Source organism: Sarcophilus harrisii, chromosome 6, assembly GCF_902635505.1.
Source record: "Sarcophilus harrisii chromosome 6, mSarHar1.11, whole genome shotgun sequence".
Classification (NCBI taxonomy): Eukaryota; Metazoa; Chordata; class Mammalia; order Dasyuromorphia; family Dasyuridae; genus Sarcophilus; species Sarcophilus harrisii.
In genome coordinates this window covers 204,982,904-205,008,773 of record NC_045431.1, presented here as the reverse complement: position 1 = coordinate 205,008,773, position 25,870 = coordinate 204,982,904, and the positions used below count along the sequence as shown (strand labels likewise).

The 25,870-nt window shown below is 39.9% G+C and overlaps 1 protein-coding gene across 1 annotated transcript in view; it reads right to left on the bottom strand.

The window, feature by feature from the left end:
* The window catches only part of PARVA (parvin alpha), a 160,837-nt gene that overhangs the window by 3,779 nt on the left and 131,188 nt on the right, over positions 1-25,870 (bottom strand). Inside the window, exons 9-12 of the mRNA XM_031941900.1 lie at positions 23,110-23,171; positions 19,198-19,266; positions 12,386-12,487; positions 10,935-11,007 (exon numbers count right to left, since the gene is read on the bottom strand). Of these exons, the coding sequence (XP_031797760.1) occupies positions 10,935-11,007; positions 12,386-12,487; positions 19,198-19,266; positions 23,110-23,171 (306 nt within the window). The remainder of the gene's footprint in view (positions 1-10,934; positions 11,008-12,385; positions 12,488-19,197; positions 19,267-23,109; positions 23,172-25,870) is intronic.

Here is a 25,870-nt window from a genome sequence, read left to right as displayed (position 1 = left end):
TGATTAGGTATGAACTCTAAATGGAAAATAGTCCCATCTGGGACAGAAGCCCAGGTGAGAGGTCAGGGCCGGCAATATAATCTTAGAAACCATTTATTGCCATAAAAATGTGAGGAAGGGAAGGGAGAGAATATTGAGCAAGAATACCAGAGGCTCCATGCCCAGGCCAGCATAGTTAAAGATAGAGGGATCATCCCTGATTTTTTTTCCACCAGGGAATTTAATGACCATCTTCCCTGTTTCCAAGAAGGCTGATAGAGAGACAACTTATCTGGGCAGACTTTGGGGCTGGGGGATTAATGAAAATGAACTGTGGCTCTAGGCCATATAAACATATCATCTTTAAAGCCTGCAGACCTAATAAATTATATGATTAACAACTTAATACTGGTCTCCTAGTAACTTTTATTGCCTTTTCTCATACCCTTTGGGATTTGTCCAATAAGAAAGCATCAAGGATTTAGAAAGTCTCTGAAATGGGGGTGCAGAGTGCCTGGCTGGCGGACAGAGAGTCAGAGGGGAAGATGACTGAGGGTCTGAAGTGAAAGAGGAAAGAAAATGAACCACAAACCATCTTCTTGTTTAGTCCACTTGAATAAGGAAAGAAGAGGTATATTTTTATTCCTCTGACAGTTCAGTTTTTAAAAAGGTTGCTTAGACTCCTGGGATGTTGGTGCAGACAGAGATGTCACAAATCTTGGAGTCCAGCTCCACTGTCTTACAGATAAAGAAAATAAAATTCAGAGGGTCAATAATTTGTCCATTGTCACTGAGCTAAGAAGTCCCAGAGCAGAGAGGGAAACTGGATCTCCTGATTTTCATTCAGGAGACCTTTTCATTGCAATGATTTCTCTTCTGCCTCCTCTAATGGTATTATTAAAACAGATCAATTCACAATTTCCAGCAAAAGAGGACCAATGAGCATTCTAGCAAATGAGGACCAATGTCGCATTTTCAGTCCCTGACATACCGGTGAACTTAACAAAATACCAGGGCTACGTTGGGGTGAAATGCGGGAACAACAAGGGAGGAGAGGCTGACATTTTCAATGAAAAACAGTCATAACCCACAATCTCAGATTCTGTGTCTTAAAAGAGAAAATTACATACTCAAGAGGCCATTTGGTTGAACTTCTACCTGAATAATAATAAACAATACCATCTAGGATTTATATAGTACTTTGAGATTTGCAAAGCCTTTAGAAAAAAATCTCATTTTATCCTCATAGCAGCCCTGGGAAGGAAGCAGCTATGGAAAGGAAGTGATAGATGCTCCTATTTTACAGATGGGGAAATTGCGGTAGACAGGAGTTAAGTGGCTTACCCAGGGTCATTCAGCCAGAAAGTGTCTGAAGCAGGATTTAAATTTGTTTCTTCCTGACTCCATGCCATTTACGTATCTCGTCATATCTGAGCAACCCCCTTGACAGAGCATCACTAAGCTTTGGCCTGGGGACCTCCAGTGTGGGGAACATCCAACATGTACATGTAGCTTAGTTCTAATAGTCAGGGACTTTTTCCTTTAGATCAGACCTAAATTTTCAAATTCTTTGCAGCTCTACCCTCGTTTCCTCCTTGGGAGCCTTGGAAGTATCTCTATCACTCACTAGCTTCATAACTCTGGGCAAATCTCTTATCTTCTGTTTCCCTCAGTTTCCTCAACTGTAAAATGGGGTAACAATTGTACCTTGGGGATGTTGTGAAGATAAAATTAGGTATTTGTAAAGTGCTTAGCACAGTTCCTGATGCACAGTAGGTGCTATGTCAATACTAGCTGTTATTTTTATTATTAATTTTTATCTTTGTTATGATTATTAATCTGATCCTTATACTATCTAATTGCTAGGTTCTTCACCATCCTGGCTATCTTTCTCTAGATGCCGTAAGATTAGGTAAGACCCTTCAAAAATATAACACTCCAAACTGAAAACAAAACTCCTAGTATCATTTGAGCTGTTACCTCCACAGTCCCAGACTCTCCTAAATTAACTCATTTGGCTTCTCTATCACAGTCTTGAGCCATAGTGGAATCACTATCTGCTCAAAGTCTTCCTCCTCCTTTTTTTTTTCCCTATGAGATTATAAACTCCTAGAAATTAGGGATTATTTTTTGTCTTTTTATGTGTTGTTAGTGCTTAGCTTAGAGCCTGGAACACAGCAGTCACTTAATAAATGTTTCTTCACTGACTGACAGAGATGAACAACTATCATGACTTTCTCATCTTATAATTGTGTAGGTGATTTTTTGAACCTGTGTAACATTTAAATACATTTATCAATTATTTAAATACATTCTCCAGCCATTCAAGGTCTTTTGGGGTTCTGACTCTGCCAAATTCTTTCTGAACATTTAAAGTCATTTAATCCAATATCTAAGGGCAGGAATCAATTTTGAAAAATAAATGGCATCTGGCAAGTCAACTATTTTTGCTCTACAATCCCAATGTATATGATTTTCGTTTTAAATGTAAAACTTGCTTCCGGTGTTTCATTCTTCCTCTTCCTCTTGAATAACCTCAGGAAAACGCGGATTCCTGTCCTGCCTCTGACAGACACTGGCTGTGTAAACCTGTGTAATCTCTCAGTGGTTTAGTCCAATCCCCAACAATTCAAAGTTTCAGAGATGGGACTCCTCTGGCTTCCTCTTATTCCTTATATTAATGAGATCACTGATCCCATCCCTAATCTTGAGACCTGCTTGACTTTAGACTGGGAAGTGGGTGCTTTAAGGACACTTAAAGTGACTGGGGGGCTGGGAGAGAGTTGGAGATTCTCCATAATTCCTAGAAAGTAATAACACCTTGAAAACTTGTCCAAGGTGCAGTGAAGGTGGAGGCTTTAAAAATAATGATAAATGCTTGTTGATTAGGCTAGAGGCTCATTGAATGAGGAGAGCCTTGGAGTTTTCTCAGTCCTCTAGCTTTAGGGGATCAAAAGGAAAGTCCCATCCTCAGCCAAATATTTATCTAGAAAGAAGTAAAGAGTCTATGAAGTATGTAGAATAGAAATGTGTGTGGCCAAGACCATATTAAAATGCAATTTGAAAATATTTAACAAATTAAATAAATATACAATAGAACATCAATAGTGATAGTGTGGGACAGCTATGTGACACACTTGCATAGAGCACTGAGCCTGGAGTCAGGAAGACCTCACTTACTAGCTGTGTGAGCCTGGGCAAGTCACTTAATCTGGCTTGCCTCAGTTTTCTCATTTGTAAAATGAACTGGAGAAGAAAAGGACGTTCCATTCCAAGATAATCCAAATAGGATCATGAAGAGTCATATATGCCTCAACAAAATATTAATATCTAGTATTCTAAGTCAATATGTGGCCTGATCCTTATGTATGATTTAGGAGAGATTTAAATTTGATATCATTGATTTAGAAGACAAAAGAATATTTAAAAAAACCTTATGGAGGAAATTGGCAGCAAATCACCACTTTTTTCTCTATAGCAAAGGTTTTTAACCTTGTTTCTGGCTTAGACCAAGTCTGGTGAATATTAGGGATCCCTTCTCAGCATAATGTTTTAAAATGTATAAAATACAATACATAAAATTATCAAGGAAACTGATTACATTGGAATACAGTTATCGAGATTTTTTTTTAAAAAGAAAAACTAATGGAGTGTTCTCTTTCTCTCCTTCCTTTAATGGCATCTTTCTCCTTACTATATAGCCAATTCTGGTTAGTCTGCTAAAGTCCTTTATGGATGGAATCTGCCAGTCAAGTGCAATACTCTCACTTCAAGGCATTCTTTAATGGATTCTTCCAAATTCTTTTCTTTGGTAACTATTACTATCTTAACTCTATTTCATGTTTGCCACTCCTGGTGCCTATTTTACCTCTTATTTTGTCTAGACCTCTCCTCCTAAATAAACCTATCTTTTGGCAAAGAGAAAAAACAACATTAATTTCTTTTTTTTTTTTACAACATGACTCATTTGGAAATATGTTTTACATAACCTTTATCAAATTGCTTACTTAGGGAGAGGAGGTGGAAGAGAGGGAAGGAAAAAAATTTGGAACTCAAAATTTTATTTAAAAAATAAAATACTATTAAAAAAAAGAGAGAAAAACAAGTTTATGGATCCCAAATTAAGAACCCCACTGGTGTCTCCGTGAGATGGAGGACCGTTTTCTAAGATAATTATGAGATATTTCCCTTCCTTTTCTTTTGGTTCAGATATGTGTGTTCAATAGAGAGATTCTGAGTGAGGAAGTTCCTCCTGCTATCTATATAGGGAGGAAATTGAACTACATTGCCCTTGAAATTCTTTCCAGCTCCAGATTGCTTACCCCTCACTTCTAGGGACAATGCAGATCAACGCAATTCTGCAATGGTCCAGGGTAGGTCAGACTGTCAGAGGCAGGATTTGAATCCAGATCTTCCTGACTTTGAGACTGGCTTTGAATCCACAACAACCTGTTGGTCCTGTTCCCTAGGATCTCTTTGCCATGAGTGTAGCTCTATGGAGATAATAATGCCTAATATTTCTTGGGTGCCTTAAGGGGTGCAAAATCCTTTTACGTATATCATTTCATTTGATCCTTACAATAACCCTGGAAGATGGGTGGTACTATCACTCCCCATTTTACAAACAAAGAAATTGGAGCTAATTAATGATTTGCTAAAGGTCAAACTATAGGATTTAAACAGAGCTCCTCCTAACTTTAAGTTCAGTGCTCTCCCCATCACACTATATTGCCCAATGAATTGTACAATGGGAAGAGCATTGTACTTGGACTTCCAAAACCCAAATTCAAATCCCTATTTACTATCTATGTGATCTTATATAAGTCATTTAATCTCTCTAAACTTCAGTTTCCTTATCTGTCAAATAAGGGTTGGATTAGGTGTCCTTTAAGGTCCCTTCTACTTTCTGATCTTGGATTTTACAAATATGACAGTGGCCATGTTATCAATAAAAAACTAATGACAAACACCATGGCAAATATGAGTGTTTATCACACAATAACATACAGAGATGCAGTAGGTACTTATTTCATGCACATTGACTAACCAAGGAGGACTACAATTTTTGCCATTCCAAATAATCAGTTTGTTGTAAAGGTTGATGCAAAGCCTGGGTGGGCCACGGCACCATATTTAAGTCAGGAAAATTCATCTTCCTGAGTTCAGATCTGGTCTCAGATACCTACTAGCTGTGTGAGCCTGGGCAAGGCACTTAACTATTTGCTTCAGTTTCCTCATCAGCAAAATGAGCTGGAAAAGAAATGCTTAAACAATCTAAAATCTTTGCCAAGAAAACTCCAAAATGGGGTCATGAAGAGTAAGAAATGACTAAACAACCACCAAATGAGGAGGCAAGATAACATTGCTTTTCTGGTCTTTCAAGACAGGACAAAAACTCAGCCAAAAAGTACTGCAAAGAAAGACTGAAAAGTGAATTATTGACCTAACCCCCTCCCCAGTCTGTGCCGAGAAATGCTTCTCCAGCAGCCTATCTGTATTCTAAACAAGCTTACATCTTTGGCCACATTAAGACCTTTTCTAACTCTTACAGTATTTCCTCTTCAATCCAGCTTTCAGGTGGAAGATATGGGAGAACTGGAAGGATACTTGGCAAAGGGGAAATAAAAAAGTTATTATAATAAGATCCTTTTCAATGTTCCATCACTGACTGGAAATTTTAGGTGTAGGCATTATGCCCAATGTAACAACACATAAAACAGATGTGTTTTTCCATTCATGTTAGTCAGGAAGTTTCATATTAAGCATTCAATAATTGCACCAAAAACGTCGTCTGTATGGGAATGTCCCTATAGGCAGATTTTATACTAGAAATGTTGGCTGTCCCTAGAGCAATGAATACTTGAAACTAAGGAACCATATGTCCTTCTAATCCCTAACTACAGGAAGGGTCATAACTCTCCAAGATGGCAGTCAGAGCATGGGCCAGTTTTTCCCACCCTTCTTCCTTCCAATCCCATCACCCTGGGGGCTCACAATTCTTGCAAACAGGATGCCACGAACTCATCCTTGACAGCTCAAAATCCTAGAATCTCAGAGTTGGACGAGGCTTCAAAAGCCAAATCATCTGACTCTTAACCAAAGCCTGAATTCTTTCTAAAGCATCCTTGACACGTGGCATCCATCCACTGCATGTTAATGAATGAATATTTCCAGTGATGGGACCTTGCTATTTCATAAGGCAGTTTGGCTTGTTTTGGGGCAGATTTAATCTTTGGCAATCTATTGCCAATTATCTTTGTCTAGACATTTGGGCCATCCAAAATAAGCCCGGGACTTTTTTCCCCCCCAATGATAGTCCTTGAAAAAGACCAATGATATTGGGAGGGGGGTCTTGATTTGAAAGTGAATTGGATTTGAGTGCAGCCGTACAAAGCCATCAGCCTGATTTTCTCCATCACAGTCATGATTAGGACAATCCCAATGGCAGCCCTCTGCAATGTATGTGTATGTGTGTGTGTGTGTGTTCCTACAATTTCAGTGTCACAAAGAATTTCCTCTTAATGTATTTGGATAACTACTCTGCAATTAAAGTCCTAGAGAGTTTCCAGGGGCCCTAAGGGATTGAGTGACTTACCAAGTGTCATATTCAGTATATGTCAGTCTTGGGACTTGAACTCCTGTCTTTTGACTCTGAGATTCACCCTCTCCCCACAATACCATAGTGCTCCTCAGCTATTCTGATACTTGAAGAAAATCAGCAATAGCAATAGCCCCTATCTTCTGTCCCAGGTGAACTGTCCCCTCGTTTGTTTAACTGATATGGGATCATCTCTAGTCCCCTTATGATTCTGGTCATCCTATTCTGAATGGACACTGGTTTGTGCCTGTTGGAAGCCAATGTTCCAGGCTCTGATATTGGTCCTAGGTATGTCATTTAACTTCCATCTGCCTCAGGTTTCTTCCTCTGTAAAATGGGTACAGAAATACTTGCTAACTATGTCTCAGGGTCATTGAGTGCACAGAACTATAAATTACAAAGTGCTCTAGGAGTGTAGCTTGTTATTAGTTTCTCAGTTTCTTTTATGGTCATGATGAATTGAGGTCCAAGTCTCTGGTCACCCAGCCCTAGGTAGCTGGGGGGGAAAGTTCAATCATGAGCCTGGACTACCATTTGGGCTTTGAAATAAAATGTGGCCCAGACATGTACCTATAAGCCTCAAATATCTATTCCCTTTCTCCCCAAAACTGCAAGGAGGGATGGATGATGTGTGCCTCATATTGCTGAGGAAAGAAAAAGGGAGGGACTCTATGTGTGTGTGTGTGTGAGAGATAGACAGAAAGACAGAGAGAAAGACAGACAGAGAGGGACAGAAACAGAGAGAGAGACAGAGACAGAAACAGAGATAGACAGGTAGAGATAGAGATAGAGGCAGAGGAAACAGGTAGAGACATAGGCAAAAAGATGGAGATAGATAGAAATACAAAGAGAGAAACAGAGAGAGACACACACACCAGAGACAATAAGACAGAGAGACAGAGACAGACAGACAAAGATTGCCAGAAATATAAAGACAGAGACAGAGACAGTATTTGGGGGAAAGTGGATCTCATCACATTCAAGAACGTTTTTGTTTAGTCTATTTTAATGAAGAGTGACTTTCTGTTTCAAATGAACAAATTCTACCTCCTCTTCCCTTTTAGTCTCATCTCCCCTCAGCCAAAAAAAAAATCCTCCCAGAGCCGAGGAGGCAGCCACCTCTCAGCAGCCGGATGCCCTGTGTTTCATCCACACCTCCACACACAGCCTCACTGGGGGCCAGCGCTGTCGGCAGCTGATCATGCTCTTCAAAATGTGCATGGAGGTGTGGAGAATCTGGGAGAGGAACGGTAATAAATAGCTGAAAGTATGTGGTTTCTCCTTTTCCTTTCATCTCTCCACTTTTAAAAATCAGAAAGACACAAGCCAAAGGAGCCATTTGTACAATCTTCAGGCTTCTAATTCCACAAAAACAAAACTCTGTGAGCAATCTGCAAGTTAGTAGGGTTGTAGTTCCATGATTAGTGGGGCCTGTTCTCCTGATTTCTCCCTGGAGAGCCACCTCCCTTCCCGCACTCTTCCAGCCAGTTTCTGCCCTCCACCTCAGCCGGGTTCCCAGATCTGGAGCGCAGAAGCAATGAGGATGATCTATTCCAGGACATTAGACCTTCCAGTCCTTTTGAACCTATGAACATTAGGGTGGGTCCCTCAGTTCAATCCCACAAGCATTTACTAAGCTATTACTGACTCTAAGATGTTGTTCAGTAACTTTGGGGGTCAAGTCTGTCTTTCTGTGACCCCGCTTGGGGTTTGCCAGGAAAAGATACTAGATTGATTTGCCATTTTTCTTCTTCATCCCATCTTACAGATGAGGAAACTGAGGAAACAGAGTTTACATAGATCACATAGCTAGTAAATGTCTAAGACCAGATTCAAACCCACAAAGATGAGTTATCTTGATTTCAGGTCCAGCATTCTATCCATTGCATCATTTAGCTGCCCTCAGGCTACTGCTGAAGTAAGATAAAATAGAAACAAAATGAGCGAAACAAGAACAAAGTCTAGTAAGAGTTAGGACTTGTGGGAAGTGGGATAGACTGGTGGTATGTGAGTTACCGTACCATCATGATCTCAAGAGAAATGGAGGAAGGCTCTCAGTACAGAGGGTGGACCCACTGTGGCAAACTTATGGGAGGACATGGATGGACAATCCTTTGGTAGGATGGACAGGTGTGCATGGGCTGTGACCAGCATCACTGGGTATTTGATCAACAAGATCAAGAGTTCATTGGAGTATTGAAGGTTCAAGTACTTCCCCAGACTAACAGTAGGAGGTAAGTGTTCTAAGTATTATTATCCCCATTTTACAGAACTGGAACCTGAAACAGAACTGAAATTTGAACATGAGTCCTCTTGGCTCCACAGCCAATGTTCTTTCTATTAGGATGTAAGTTCCTTGTGGGTAAGGACTCTTCGTTTAAAAATGCCATTGACAGCAAAACAATGATAATAATATTGATCCAAGCTCATCTTTCAGTGCAAATGTGTTGGAGTTTAATATTTGGTAAGATTCAATAAGCCAAGTGACTTGATCATAGTCACACATAAAGTAAATATAAAATCTGAAGATTCATATCCACAAACATGTATTTTTGTAGGAATTCTATCCACGCCTTTAGCTGCTGCCATATTTTTAAGAGGGAATATTCAATGTTCTTTTCTCCTCTCTTTATCTCCCCTTCCTTCCCTCCTTCCTTCTTTCTTCCTTTCCTTTGCCTCTGATCTCTGCTCAAAAGAACATAGAGAAAGGAAGAAATCATCCAGGAACTTGGGGTTGGTCTCATGGCTTCCACTTTTAAGCCTGGGGTAGGGATTGAGATGGAACAAGAATCTGACCACATCCTTCAAAGTCAGTCCTCTTTTTTCTTTCTCATACAATTTCCCATGAAACTAAATCATAGAACTTATAATTTCATTAGTACAGGGACTCCCAAATAAGGACATTCCTTCTACCATTATAGGTTAGCTCCTTCTCTGAAACCTATAATCTTTAAGAGTTACCCAGAGGATTGATAAGTTGTATAATTGACCCTGAGTACACAATCAGTATGTTTCAGAGACAGAATTTGAAATCAGTTCTTTGGTTTGAATCCACCATGTCCTGATGTCTCTCATAGAAACTAGAGAGTGCTATAGCAATGGAGAAGGTCATTGTGATTTTTTCTCATTTGGGATTCACAAGAATGTGGACTTTCTTTAAGATCATGATATAAAACCATATTTATAATCATAACCATATACTACAACATAAACACACAGGAGTGAAATAAGATAATTTGGGGAGGGAGATAACGTTCACCAAAAACTGGGTTATTGGGAAAGATTTAACAAAGGATGTGGCTCTTGAACTAAGCACTGAAGGTAACAAGATTAGAAGTGAGAAGACCATGGGAAATGGGGATCTTGCAAAGGCTGCAAGACATAGCACATGACCAGAGGTGTGAAACAAAGCTAGGAAGGTACATTGGTTGGAGCCATACTGTATAGAGCTTCAAATGCCAAATGGAGGAATTTACATTTTTTTTTCCATTGAGCCATTGATGATTTTTGAGCTGGAGAAGGTCATATACATCTAGATGACTATATTACACAGTTCTTGAGTGACTGACAGTGGGTATCAAGGTCAATCTCATGAAGCAATGGGGACTATTATATAGATTGACATGGAAGCAAATCCCCGACTATCACCATTTATAAATTATAGCAAATAAAAATCAAATTAAAAAATGAGTGTCCTAGAAATTGACATGCATTGCTGTATTTGACTAGGCTGACACAGACATATGGCACCAATCATAATCCATTGTTTCACAGACAAAGGTAAAGCAAAGATAATATATGTATTTGGGAGAGTTTTCTCTTTTCTCAGGTTTAAATCTCTAGCTCTTAGGCAAATTTAAACAGGATTGAATTAAGTAATTGGGTCACAATTTGAAACAAACCATAATGAAATAAGGGCTACGTCCTCAAACCTGTCATGAGCAGACTAGATACCACTCTGCTGCCATTTTGGGGAAGAGAGATTGCAAGAATGTTTATAGTCTCTCCCATGCACCCCATCATCTGGGGAAGTTTTTGCAATGACCCTTTGCCTCTGTCCTATGACCTCTCCATCAGCCTGAATCCCAGCTGATTCAGAGGTGGTGAGATCTCTCTTTCCCACAGCTGTATTTTTGTGAGCACATAGTTGACCTGATCAAACATCTGCCCTCTTGCTCCCCACCCTGCCCCACCCTAGGGGCAAACCATGATTTTGGCAGGCAGGAAGAGTGTAATCTCAGAGAAGAGAGCCCTTCCCCAAATGCTTAAGCTGGGAAAAAAAAAGTAGATTTTATAGATTCTCATTCCAAGAGTAAGGATCCCTCTTTACAATCTTGGGCAAGGGAAAAACAGGTACCTTCTGGCCTTGGCTTTGGTTTTTCCAGCCCTCCATCTTGCATCAGTTCAAAGGAAAAGGACACATTAAGAACCTAGAAAGAGAATCACAAGAGCTACATCACTGGAGTTCCTTCTGTAATCCCTGAACCTGTGGGCTTCAGCAAAATGAGGGAACCTGGGGCTGCTGCCACAGGCGCAAACATCTTTCCTAATTTGGAAGGAGGATCCCAAGCCATTTAATTGTGGGGACATTCCAGCTCAAAGGCAGATGTGCTGGAGAAACTCAGGCAGATAATTAGCTGCACTGATCCCCCTTTGCTAGGATCAATCAGCCTAAAGATCAAACCTTTCTTCTTGAGGTACCTGATCCCTGTTTTATGTGGCTAGCCTTCTGCCTAGGTGGATTTCAGAGTATTTGCAGAGATCAGACAGGAAGTCATGCCTTTGATGTCTTCAAAAGGGAGAAAAGTATTTTTCCTACTTCCTGAATGCCCTTGTCTAGTGACAAAGGCTGGGAAAGAGCCAGTTAAAAGGCAATTAGAACTGGGCTGAGCTGCTGGAATGGAGGTCTCTGGGTTCTTGCAGGGCAGAAATTACTTTTTTGGAGGAGTTCGTAGCAGTGGAGATTTAGAGATGAAAGGGGCTTAACCCTCTCATTTTTCAGATGAGGAAATAGAAGGCTTGAGAGTTTAAGTACCTTGCTTAGGATTCCCATATGGGGCAGAACTGGCATTTGAACACATGTCCTCTGGCTCCACAGCTAATAATCTTTCCATTAGGATGTAAGTTCCTTGTCAATAAGGACTGTTCATTTTTGTCTTTAGCACAGGTCTTGGCACATGGCTGGGACTTAAAAAAGCCATCAGCTGCCACACAATGATAATAATCTCACTGCAAATGGGTTGGAATTCAATATTTAATAGGTTTTTTTTTATTTAAGTGAATAATAAAAATCATCTCCATAATTCAAAAGATCAGTAATAATGACAGTGTGGGTGATCCCCTATTATGACACAGAATTCCACCTGCCTTTCCGGCTCTAGTGGCTGAAAAACTTGGAGGCTAAGCTGGAAGGCTCCTCAGATGACAGATGGTGACTCATGCTTGAATCTCTTCCAGTCTGAGGAAGTGGCTGGACTTAGAAGTCCAAGGCAAGGTGGAAAGGGTGTTTATGGAACAATAGCAGCGTCCAGTTATATTTCCCTTAAGTGGAGCTTCTCAAAGCTCTCAGTGGCTTCTCCTTGGGCTGAATTTGCAACCTTGGTTGGCAAGTACATAGGGAAACTGGTTATTATGCAAGGGTCTCCATTCCCTTTTCTGGAAGAGGGAGTCAATGAAAGGGAGGCAGCATCAGCCTAGATCTTGGCCAGTCTTCTACATTTCTCTTAATCCAGACAAGGTGGCTGTGTGATCAGGGGGACTACCCTGTGCATTTATATAAGATCTTTATAAGATGGAGGTCCAAAGTACCTTTTGCTCAAAGCTCTCCGGTGTCAGGAAGAAGCTGTGTAAAGGCACAAAATAGCCCTCCAAGAGGCCCATGAGCAGCACCAAGTATACTCCATCTGCAAACTAGAGAAAAAAAATTAAAAATTAAATGGGCATTTTGACCTCATTTCCATTCACACAATAACTCCTGCTTCAACACACAGACAAGCAAGCAAGCTTAATGAAAATAATAATGACTAATGATAAAATACTTTTCTATTGTTAGCCATGGAGAATTCTGGGAAAGGAGGAACAGCTGTGTGCTTGAGGTTGAGGGGATGAATTATCCTTTGGGCCTATTTATGGACATCAGGAAGTAGCCTCAAGGTCAATGTTGGTCTTAAGTGGGTAGAGACTGATGAAGTTTGCAGAGCATAAAATGGTTGTGTTAAGGGGGAGAGTGTTGGTGCAGAGTTGAGCATTTCAATTCAGGGATTCATTAGAAGGAACAACATGGAGGATGAGTCAATTCACTATCAGAATTTAGTTGGTGTATGGGAGGGAGCCAAGGCAAAAGAAAGGAAGAAAGAGAATGGAGAAGAGATAGGGAAGTTTGGATCTAATAGGTGGGAATGGTGAGAAGGTCATCATCAGAACTGGTTTCCTGTGATTTATGAGAATTGGATCTTCTAGGAATTTTTCCTAGGATGTTTTGGGAAAAGTGATGGTAGTATCAGGGCAGGAAACTAGGAACAGATTCATAATACATATGATGCTTTATATTCACAAAGTACTTTCAGAAATATCATATCATTCAATTCTCATAATAATTTGGAGAAGCACAAAGATGATGAGCCCATTTTACAGATAAGGAAATGGGGACCTGGAGAATAATGTCTTTTCCAAGGTCACAGTTAGAAAATGGATCAGATGGGACTTGAACACCAGACTGCAACTCCTTATGTGTCAAGCAGTTTACACTTAGCCTATCATTTGATCCTCACAACAATTCTAGAAAGTAGGGATTGTTATTATCTCCATTTTACAGATAAGGAAACTGAGGCAAATGTGTAAAGTTACTTATCCAGGATCATACAGGTAGTAAAATTTGAAGCAGAATTTGAATTTAATTCTTTCTGATGTCAGCCCCAGAATTCTATCTATTGTGTCCCATTAATAATAATAATAACTAACAATTATATAACACTTAAAGGATTGCAAAATGCTTCAAAAGACATAGAGAGAGGCAATTGTCCCTCAGGGAAGGAAGAAGATTCAGGAACAAGACCCTCTGGAAACAAAGAAGAGACTTAGCTTAAATTCAAGAGAGCCAGCTCTGGCAACCAAGGGTCATATTGGACCAGACAAGCTCAACTAAGCAACCTGCCCTGAGGAGATGCTCTGGTTCCCAGGACCCACCTTATAAAATAGTGCTTAGCTAATGGCAGTCTTAAAGCAAGCGCTTTATGTGAGAACACTTGTGGGGATGCTGCAGACAGGGGGAAAGATGGTACTAAATAACCTCTAAATTCTCTGACAACTCTTGTCTTTCTCCATTTTCATTTTCAAAAGAGCAGTAAAAAGACAGCTTTCACTTATGTATCTAGAAATCTGAACAAAGTTGTGGCAAAAACCATTAGAACTTATAAAACCTTTTTTTAAAAGAAGATGTTCTTGGGGGCCTTCTGCATCTAGAGCATATTTTAGGCAACCCCATACACTTTTCACTTCACTAAGCATAGAACTAGCTTCCTCAAATTGCTTTGGTAAAATATCTTATAAAAGGAGAAAATCAGAAAAAAAGAGGGAAAAAAACAGACTAGATTTAGAGCTGAAAATCAGTCTATTCCCTTAGATGACTATAAGCTCCCTGAAGGTAGATGCTATATCATATTTCTTTATAGCTTCCTGAACATTCAACATAGGGTTTTGCAACCTAGAACCAGGTGTTACCATAAACAATTTTTATTCTTTGTGTTTATAGACTCAGATGGAGCTCTTGAGTTCTGTTGCTAAATAATTTCTTGAATCAACGATCTTGGACAATTCACTTAAATTCGTTGGGCTGGAGTTTTCTCACCTATAAAATCAATGGGTCAGATAAGATAGCTCACGAGGTTCTTTCCTGTTCTGAATCTATGACCTTAATGATCTTATTTTTCAAAAGATGACATGAATGATAAAGGAAATTCCTATTCTGCCCAACAAGAAGGTACTTCCAGATGTTAAAACAAAACTTATGGGACCTAGCCTTAACTGACCCTCCCATTTTAGAATCTGGAAAATGGAAAGAGGGAAAAACAAGGCATAATCTACTTAGAAAAGCTGACTTTAAAGGACTCAGAGAAAGAATAGATTTGATCCCATGGCCTTAAATTCTCCTGGAGAAGTCAATCTAAGAGGAATGGGAGAAAAAGTGAAAATTTTCTAAGAAGACTGATAGAGCCAAACATTTTTTGACCAATGTAGATTTTGCAAAATTTGGAATAAAATTCGGACAACTAAGAATAGACACAAAAGTATAGGATGGACTGAATGGAATTAGAAACTGTACAAATCAGAGAGTTGAGTCAGAGGAGAAATTCTACAAATAGCAAAAAGATTTTTAAAGCAAAATTAGGAGACAAGAGAAGTTAAAGAGAGAGGTGCTGCTTTAAGGGTATAGGGATGCTGATAATGGAGGACAAAGAGAAGATAAAATGATAACTTTTAGCTTTCTTCTATTTTGGGTTTTTTCCCTGCCAATGAGGCTGGCAAAAAGGCTAAAGACAAGGACTAGAGAAAAATGACTAATAAGGAGTTAATGAGGGAGATCATAAGAAAGTGACTAGATGATCTTGATGAACACAAGTTAACAGGCCCAGATGAACTAAATCATTGAGAAATCTCAATGATCTTTGAAAGATTGTAGTGAACTGGGAGGTACCACAGGATTAGAGAAGAGCAGATGTGTCTTGATTTTACAGAAAGAGAAAATGGTAGAATCTTCAAACTAGAGAGACGCTTTGACCTTGATTTTGTTTTTAGCAAAATTCTAGACTAACACATTTTTAAGAGAGAGTTTGTCAGTATCAAGAAGTGAACACATTATTGAGTATTAAGGGAAGGGGTCAATTCAACCTAACATCCAACCAACCAGGGTTTATAAGCATCAAGAACAAGTCATGGCAGACTGAACTTATTGGGTTTTTTTGGATAAAAAATTTTTTTGCTTTGGGTATATTTTAGCCAAAAGTTTGGCTGTTTTTCATGTTATGCTTGTGGAAAAGATGGAGAAATGGAAATTAGATGGAGACCATCTAATCCAACTCATATCTGAACAAACTTCCTCCTATTTTAGATGTCCATTTGAAGGTCTCCAATGAGGGGGCAGCCCAGCCAAAAATATTCTTTTGATAGCTGTAGAGGATGGGGAGTGAGAACTCTCCCCAGAAGAGTTTATAATCTAGGGAGACCATACCCATACATGGATGAAAAAGTTAACTATCACATGACAGAAACAGAAAAAAAAAAACAAAAAAATGATTCTTATACATAAATGCTACAGAAGTTTCAAAGAAGGGCAGATTATTTCCAGTTATGGTGGACTGGCAAGTAGATGGAGGAGAAGGATTTGCATTGGGCTTTAAGGAGTCCTAGGTTATCTTTAGAGTGGAATGAACTTTACAAAGCATCTTGTCTAAATTTTATAAGTGAGGAAACTGAGACACAGAGTGTTTAAGAACCCAGGTCTACCTGATTCTAAGTTTTAGCCCCTACACCAAGTTGGATAGGCTTTAGATGGATAGAAGAAAAAGGGAAGTAAGGAAATTGAACCACATCTCAGACAGAAGGGCTTGTCCTATGTTTGGGGGGGGGGCGGTAAGGATGGAGTTTTCAGCAACAGCAGGCAAAGCTTCTGCCAAGGGGATTATGTAGTTCTGCAAAGGCTCCAACCCATATCTCAGGAATAATTCCCCTAGCTTGGGCTGGGCACACAGCAGGCACTTAGAATATGGGCTTGTTGGCAAGTGGGATGGCTTGGTGACTAAGCCTGTTGGAAGGGGTAACGGGGACACGCTCTGCCTTCAGAGAGGGCAAGCTCAGCCTTGTCTTGGAGGGAGGAACATGACCGACCACCAGCTCACGATTCTTATGTTTACTATTAATGTTCCTCTGGAAAGAATTATTCAACTGTGACCTCACCAAAGCAGAAAGACCCACGAGCTGTCAGAGAGATACAAATCGTCTGTTGCAGAGAAGCCTGAGAACAATGCAAACCCAGCTCTTTTGAATTGAACGCTAATATTACAGCGCACTTATGTCACGATTGACAGCTCACTGAGTCCTAGATTCCTAGATTTACAAGAGCTGAGGTCATCTTGTCCAACTCCGACCTGCAGCACGAATCCTCTCCACAACTGGACTGATTGCTCAGCACGTATTATGTGCCCACTCGGTACCAGGCACTGGGGAAACGGGCCCTCATCTCCTTTCACCAAGGCCTCCTAACTGGCCTCCAGCTTCCCCTGCCAGTCCATCCTGATACCAAAAGACTTTTCTTTATGCAGAAATCTGACCACGTCAATCTGCTACCCAGGTAACTCTGGCCAAAGGTTTACTATTGTCTCCAGGATGAAAGACAAACTCTTTTAGCTCTGCAGTCACTGTATAACCCGGCCAGTTCAGCTCCTCTGTTCCTCACTCATATTACTCCATCCCCAGTCTCTTTCCATTTTGTGCTGGTCGCCCATGTCTTCAATGCCTCTCTTCTCCCTTCACTTCACAGAGATTCTCTCTTCCTTTAAAACACAAGCTTTTTTTAGCACCATCTTTGGCAGTCTTTGCTGATCCCCTCAACACAAACACCCTCTCTCCCAAACTATTGTGCATTTAATATCTTTGTATTTATTTGCAGTTATTCCCTTTATATTTATGCTTAAATATCTAGTTGTCTGTTCCACTGGAACTTAAGCTGCTTGGGAGTAAGGCTTGTTTCATTTTTTATAGTCCAATTTCTAGCACCTGGCACATAGTAGGTGCTTAAAATATGCTTGTTGATTGATTGACAGGAAGAGAAAATTGAAATGAGTCTCTAGCCTCAAGGAATTTATAATCTACTGGGTAAAACAATCTGCTTTCTCTTGTGATCTTTTGTCCTGTCTCTTTGTATCTCTGTCTCTATCCCTGTCTCTGTCTGTCTCTGCCTCTATTTGTCTCTTTTTCTCTCTCTTTCTCTGACTGTCTCCCTCTTCCTCTCTCTCTGTCTCTGTTTTTCTTTCCCTCTCTGTCTGTGTTTATCTCTTTTTCTTTGTCTCTTTTTCTGTCTCTTCTGCCTCACCTTTCTCTTCCTCTGTCTCTGTTTTTCTTTCTCTCTCCCCCTTCTCTGAATGTCTTTCTCTTTGTTTCTCTGTCTCTGCCTCTTTTTGTCTCTCTTCCTCTTTGTCTCTTTCTCTTTCTGTCTCTCTCTCTCTTTCTCTCTCTTTCTCTCTCTCTCTCTCTCTCTCTCTCTCTCTCTCTCTCTCTCTCTCTCTCTCTCTTACACACACACACACACACGCACACTAACAAAAATGTTAAAAGTAAATTCATTCTTTCCTTGAAGATTGCCAGGGACAGACAACTTACTATCTTAAAAGCAGCAGCTCTGACTAAAAGGAAATTTGTAAACCAAGAATCTGTAACTTTCATCCTATTGCTAAAGCAGACTTAGATGTAAACATCATCTCCTCTGATTCTCACGGCCACTTCTTGAAAAAGGCAGGGTAATTATTACTCCCGTTTTACAGATAAAGAAATAGAAGCAGTCTCAGAAAGGGTCATCTGGCTTTCCTGGTATCACAGAGCTGCTGAGTTCTTTGGACATCCCATCCCCTCAGTGCTCTTTTCCTTGAGACCATTCTCCTTCTTCCCCAAGTCCCTTAGCTCTCAACAGCAGCCTTATTCCGAAGCTGGCTTCCCTCTTTTTCCCTCTCCCCTAGTTGCGTTGGTAGTGATGAGGGAGATCGAGGGCCAAAGACAACATCCTGGAATATCCAAACAGGCTTCTTCCAAAGGACATCACCACAATTCTCTTCTGTTCCCGCCCCCACACATCTCCCTCCCCTAAATTAGCTTAAAAATACATAAAGAACCATCCTTAATTACAGAAACTCCAAAGTTGGCAAAGCTTTTAGGAAATGCCCATGGGCACCCGCTCAGCTCCTAAGCACATTTTCCATCCTGCAGCCGAGGAGATGCTGGAGTTAAATTGCTGGGGGTGTGTACACCATCCATGTGTGCTTTCCATATTCACGCTGACCTCCCACACAGCTGACTTTCTACTATAGAACAAATCCCCCAAGCTTTTAAGTCAACCCAGGGAGACCTCCCTGGATGTCTACAAGCTTCCATTGGTCTAAAGGTTTTAGGTATAACAGGAGCAGCTAAGAGTTTCAAAGACAACAGTGGTTCCCATCTTTACCAGTCCCATCAGTCCTGTGACCTGCGCTCACCATTCTCCCCCCAAGCCCTTTACAAGAGCTCAGTTTCCTATGATGTCATTTACTTAGTCTGGTTCCGCCCACAGCTCCTATGTCTTCACTGGTCTGGTTCTGCCCCCGATGGCTATTATGTCATCACTGACACAGCCTTTCCTCCACCCCTCTGCAGCTCCTATAGCACCACTGGTGCAGTTTGCCTTGCCTTTCCCGTACCTAGCTCAGAGAGCTCAGTGGTCTGCTCCGAACTCCCCACAGCTTCCATGTCACCTCTGACCCAACCTGGAACTCCTCTCTGCTCCCATGATGCTGCTGGTCCAGGCTGGCCCCACTGCCAGCTGCTGGTCATTATTTCCCCCTTCACTTTGCTTGGTTTGGCGCCAAGTGGTGACTTACCTGGGTTTCCAGTTCTGTGACTTCTAGATTCAGCTTATTCAGGTGCTTATTCACAAAGGTGATGAGCGTCTAAAAATAATAAGTCAAGCATGCAGGAAAAAAAACACATTAGATTTGATAGAAGACTGGGTTTAAATCTTAATTCATCTCTTTGCTAGGTGAATAACTTTGGAGAAGGCATTTAAAACACATTCGATTCTGTCAGTCATCACTGAAGAACAGATCTCCAACCAGTTCTTCAACCCAAAAGGCTCTTGGGAAGAAAGCTCTCTGAAAACTAAAGATCACCACACCTTTATTTGAAAGCTTTTCTTACCATGCTTCAGATGGAAGGAAGGAAGGAAGGAAGGAAGGAAGGAAGGAAGGAAGGAAGGAAGGAAAGAAGGAAGGAAGAAAGGAAGGAAGGAAGGACCTGTAGCTCTTGTTTGAAGTTTGGGGTTTGGGTGATGGCCCATGTGGCTAAGTAGAGGATATCTGTCAGATGCTATCTTGGCTGCTTGATATGAGTGCCCAGAAAAAGGATCAAGATGGCCAATGGTCACCAACCACAGGGACTTATGGATGAGTTCACGAATCATAGACTTTGAGAATATGCCACAATTTGCATCTGATCTAACCCACGTAGAAAGAGAGAATCTCTACTATAACAAATGGTTCTCCAGCCTCTGCTTTTTCTAGACTGATCATTCCACTTTTGGACAGCTCTCAGTGTTTGGAAGTGTGTGTGTGTGTGTGTGTGTGTGTGTGTGTGTGTGTTTGTGTGTATGTGTGTGTGTGTTTTGTGTGATCAGATCCAAATCCGTCTGTCTGTAACTTCCACTCAAGGCTCTCATTTGAATGTATTCATTCATTAAAACTTTCAGCCATGCTTGTTTTACTTTCTGGGGACAGATGGAAAAAATTTAATCTCTTCAAATGATCTTAACCTTTATTTGAAGACAATTATCAAGCGTCCCTTGAGTTTTCTCCAATCTAAACATGTCCAGTTTCCTTCAGCTGCTCCTCATATGATATGGACCTTCACCATGTTAATTGCTCACCTCTGGACACCTTGATTTCAGTCATTTTTCAGTCATATTTGACTCTGTCATCCCATTTGAGGTTTTCATAGCAATGATATTGGAGTAGTTTGACCATTTCCCTCTCCAGATAAGGAAACTGAGGCAAAATAGGGTTAAGTCACTTGCCCAGGCTCACACAGCTAGCAAATGTTGAAAGTCATATTTGAACTCTCAAAGATGAATCTTCTTGACTCCCAGCATTATATCCACTGTACCTCTTTGCTGGCCCAAAATTTAATAATCGATTCTTACCATCTGGTTAAAGCTGGCTCTGACATACCCCTTTTGTGATTGTTCAGTTGTTTTCTATCATGTCCAACTCTTCATGATCCGATTTGGAATTTTATTGCCAGAGATACCAGAGTAGTTGGCCATTTCCTTTTCCAACTCATTTTACAGTCGAGGAAATTAAGACAAACAGGGTTAAATAACATGTCCAGAGTCACACAGCTAGTAAATGTCTGAAAGTGGATTTGAACTCGGGAAATGAGCCTTTCGGACTCTAGATCTAATATTCTACTTACTGTACCACATAACTGGTCTCTATATTGCTTTATAATATAATAATAATATCAAGAATTTATATAGCACTTGAAAGTTTGCAAAGCACTTTACACATATGCTACATCATTGGACCCTCGTAACAAACGATTGTTTGTAACTTTTGAGATTATTATTTATTAGTGTTACTATTATTATCCCCATTTTACAGATGAGGAAAATTGAGGCTGAGAGTTTAGATGATTTCCCCAGGACCAAACATCCAGGTCATATCTGAGGCAGGATTTGAATACATGTCTTATTGATTCCAATTTCAAGTCTATCTACAATTTCACTCCTACCTTTAGAGCAAGATTTCATATACTTTTTGTGCCATGGACTCCTTTGGTAGGCTGATGAAATCTATAGATACTTTTCTCAGAATGTTTTTTTAATTAATTGTTTTATTTTTTCTGATTATACATATATATTAACTTTTTAAATATACATTTCTTTATGAATCATGTTGAGAGAGAAAAATCAGAACAAAAGGGAAAAACCACAAGAGAGAAAAAAAAAATGAAAAAAGAAGTGAATATAGCATGTGTTGATTTACATTCACTTTCTATAGTTCTCTTTTTGGATGCAAATGGTGTTTTTTATCCAGAATTTATTGAGTTTACCTTGGATCACTGAATCATTGGGAAGAACCACAACTTTCACAGTTGATCATTGAACAGTCTTGCTGTTACAATGTATCCCTGGTTCTACTTGTTTCACTCCATATCAGTTTGTGTAAATCTTTCCAAGGTTTTCTAAAATCAGCTTCCTCATCATTTTTAATAGAACAATAATATTCCATAGCCTTCAACTTGTCCAGCCATTTCCTAGTTGATGAGCATCTACTCATTTTCCAATTATTTGCTACCAAAAAATGAGCTGCTGCAAATATTTTTGCACATGTGGGTCCTTTCCCTTCCTTTCTGATTTCTTTAGGATACAGATACAATAACAGCACTGCAGGATCAAAGGGTAAGCACAGTTTTACATGATTGGATCATTTCACAACTCCACCAACAGTGCATTGGTGTCCCAATTTTCCTACACAACCTCTAATATTTATCATCATTTTTTTCTGTCATCTTAGTCAATCTGAGAGGTGTGAGGTGGTTCTCAAAATGTTTTTAAATGCATAAGATAAAATAAAATACCTAGGAAAACAATGACAATTATATGGATATAATTATTCAAATATTTGAAAAAATGATAAAATCAAGTTCAGGAACCCTAGTTTAAGAATGCAGGTTCTCAAATAGTGCTTTCTTTACAACAACCCTATGAAGGGAGTAATCAAAGCATCATCTCCATAGAACAGATAAAGAAACAATTCAAGTCTTTAGACTCTAAAGTGGTTCTCAAACTCTTTTTCTCAGTATCTTTACGGTATTAACAACTATTGAGAATATGTCCAAAGAGTTTTTGTTTATATGGGTTACATAATAGATATTTATCATAAATAGAAAAAAAAACTAATTTTGAATTTGTAGACCCTCTGAAAGGATTTCAAAGACCCTTCAGGATTCACTGCACCACATTTTGAGAACCACTGCAAGGGTAACATCATTTGCTCAAAGTCACATAGTCAATATGGCATCCTGACTTCATGCCCAACTCTTAGGCTTCGGCCCCATCTCCACATCAGACCCGGCACACCCCTTCTTCCTTGTGCTCTTTCTTGGCACAGGAACTGGCAGGGCTGCGTCCTGAGTAGAGCTGCAGGGTGCTGCTCAGGCCAGGGAGGCAGGGGCATGAGATTCTTGGCTTTCTTTCCTTTAATCCCAAGGAGGGCTGGGAGTAATGCCGGTGGCCTCCAAGAAGAGAAGAGGGCCGGGAACGGTTTCAAAGAACCATTGTTCTTGCAAAGAATCAGGCACTCTTTAAAATCACCCTAAAGCATGGGTTACAAGTTAATGTCACTGAACTGGCTTTGCAACCAACTTCCAGGAGAAAAAAAAATCCATGCCTGTGTTTGCTGACTGTTAGTGGGCAGTTAGATGGAGCAGAGGGTAGAGCTCTGGGTCAGGAAGTCCCAAGTTCAAATTTGACCTCAGATACTTATTGTGTGACCCTGGGCATGTCACTTTGCCTCTGTAAAATGAGCTAGAAAAGGCAAATCACTTCAATGTCTCTGCCAAGGAGTCAGGAAGAATCTTATAGGACTGAACAATACAGAGCAGCAGTAAACTCAATCTGAGCATTGCAGTGGTATGTTTTCCACAACAATGGGATTTATGTTTTTTTTTTTTCCATCTCTCTACTATCCCATCTCCTTTAGCTATTTATTTGTATTTCAATAAAAACATCTTCCCACCTTTTTCACCACATTGAGCTTGTCTGGAGCATGGTCAAACAGGGTGTCAAAGGCATCACGCTCTGAAAAACAGAATATATTCCAACCATCAGCCACCTTGACACTCCATTACATGTAAGAATACCATTTCTACAGGGCTCAGCAGGTCACAAAGCATTTCCCACACAACCACCCTCTGAGTTTGCACAGTCTAAGTATTGGTATTACCATGTTATAGAGGAGGAAAACGAGTTTCTGATGTCGCTCGCCCAGCGTCAGGACAGCAAAGGGTTAGAATAAGGGTATTGTGGGGCACGCCGACAGAACAGAGAGCATGTATAAATGGCAGAGCCTAGTATTACACACGGCAGATTTCCCTTGGGTGCTCCTAAGGCCTTTTGTGAGTTTGTCTGAATATCTGAAACGAGAGGGGGCTGATTTGTGCCGCCAAATCCACCAGGGGACTAAAGGAGCCAGCTATTCAGGGATGGCTGCTGGTGTGTTTTATATCCACTTGCCTTCTATTTGGAGATGAGAAAGAACAGGGTGAGGACGGGGGCAGTGACTACAGGCCCTGAGGGGGCACGGGGCAATCACAGGACCCTGGTTGTCTCACCCTGAGTCTCTTCTCCTGGCATGATCACTGGGGTGAGTGCTGGTGTTTATGGGCATCTGTGCAGACCATGTCATGCTGCCTGCTCCGCAGCCCACACACAATGTGTGCACTAGAACTGGGAACAATGGCTGCTGCTGTGATCAGATGCAGTCTCTGCTGCCTCTCTGACTGCACCAGATGCGTTTACTTACAAGTGCTCATTCTAGAGAAGTGAGAGGGGGAACTTGTTGGATATTGGGGGGCATGAAATCCTGATCACGTGGGAATTCATTCTAGATCTTCAACCCCATTCACTAAGATAAAATAAGTATACTATTATTAATGTATGTGATGCAATGTTTATAATATATAAAACATGTAATACATTGATATTAACATATGTAATATTAATTATATATCAATATATTCTAATGTAATATAACATAACATAATGTCTTATTATTATTAACAATATAATATTAATGTGAATAATGTAATATTTAAAATATATAAAACATATGTAATATTAATTATATATAATAATATATTCGAATGTAATATAACATAATATAATGTATTATTAATATTATCAACAATATATTAATGTATATAATATAATATTTATGATATATAAAACATCTGTAATATTAATATATATCATAATATATTCTAATATAATATAACAATATGTAATGTTTTATTAATATCATTATCAACAATATTATATTAATGTATATAATATAATATTTATGATATATAAAAACATATGTAACATTCATTATATATCATAATATATTGTAATGTAATATAACAATGTAACATATATTAACTATGATTATCAACAATATTATATTAATGTATATAATGTAATATTTATAATATATAAAATATATAACATTGATAGTAACACATGTAATATAATTATGTATCATAATATATTTGAATGCATTATAATGTAATGTATTATTGATATTATTATCAACAATATTAATATTATCAATTAATTCTTATTAAGATACTATGAGCTAGGTGTGGGGAATACCAAAAAAACAAACAAACTAGAATAGTGCCTGCCCTCAAGAAGCTTACATTTCATTTAGGGGACATAACATGTATATAGTTAAGTATATACATGATAATGAGGAAAGAAAGAGAAAAAAAGCAAAGAATAGGCCCTGCTCTCAAGAAGCTTACATTATATTTGGAGGACACAATGTGTACACAGATAAGTATATACATGATAATGAGGAAAGAGAGAGAAATAACAAGTAGGGGGACTTGGGAAAGTCATGCCATAGGAAATGGTACCTGAGCAGAGCTCAGAAAAAAGTCAGGGATTCTAAAAGTGGAAGGAGGAAGTGAGAAGGGAGTATATTGCAGTTCCATTGAGCTCCTTCTGAGCTCAGTTCAGATCCCACTTCCTATGGCCTGATTATCCTTTCTTTCTCCTCTATGCATATGTTATATCTTCTAAAAAGCCTGTAAGCTCCTTGAGGGGGGAAGAGATTGGTTTACTGGTCAATCTGAATGGGATAATGGTCAAGAACCCGAAGGGGAAGAATGGGAAATGAGTTTGGAGATTTGGAGGGCTTTGAACAACAACGTGTTTCAAATTAAATTAGACAATGTGGAGTCACTGAAGATTCCTGACTAGGATCAAGACTTCATGATCCTAGTCATGACGACTTCTTCGGATATTGGTAGGGATATTGACCTATTCTTACAAGTCATATTCCATTGATATAGTCATGAATCAGTTAGCTAAATAGCACTAACAAGGTCGGGGGGGGGGGAGCTGACTAGAGGCAGGAAAACATGGTGGGTGAGCAAGCAGATCCTGATCAAAGCAAGTTGAGGCAGTGGAATGGGATGAGGACAGCCAAGCCTGTAAAGTGGATTGTCTGCCTTGAATCCGAGGACCTCCAACAATGAATGCCTTCTATCACCTCTTTCCTTCTTCCCTCTTTAAAGAGCAAAGGGAAATGCCCCCGGGGAAGTGAACAGAGAAGAACTTCAGAAATGTAGCCCACAGCCTCCCAGTGACTTCTAGGGGGGCTGGCGATGTCTCCCTCCAGCCTAGGAGGGCACCAGATGTCAGGTAGAGAGAGCATCCCTTAAGGGACTCCCTCAGGAGCCGCCACCCCCGGTGGAGGACACATGTGTCCAGGCAGCTGCAGTGTGGCCTGT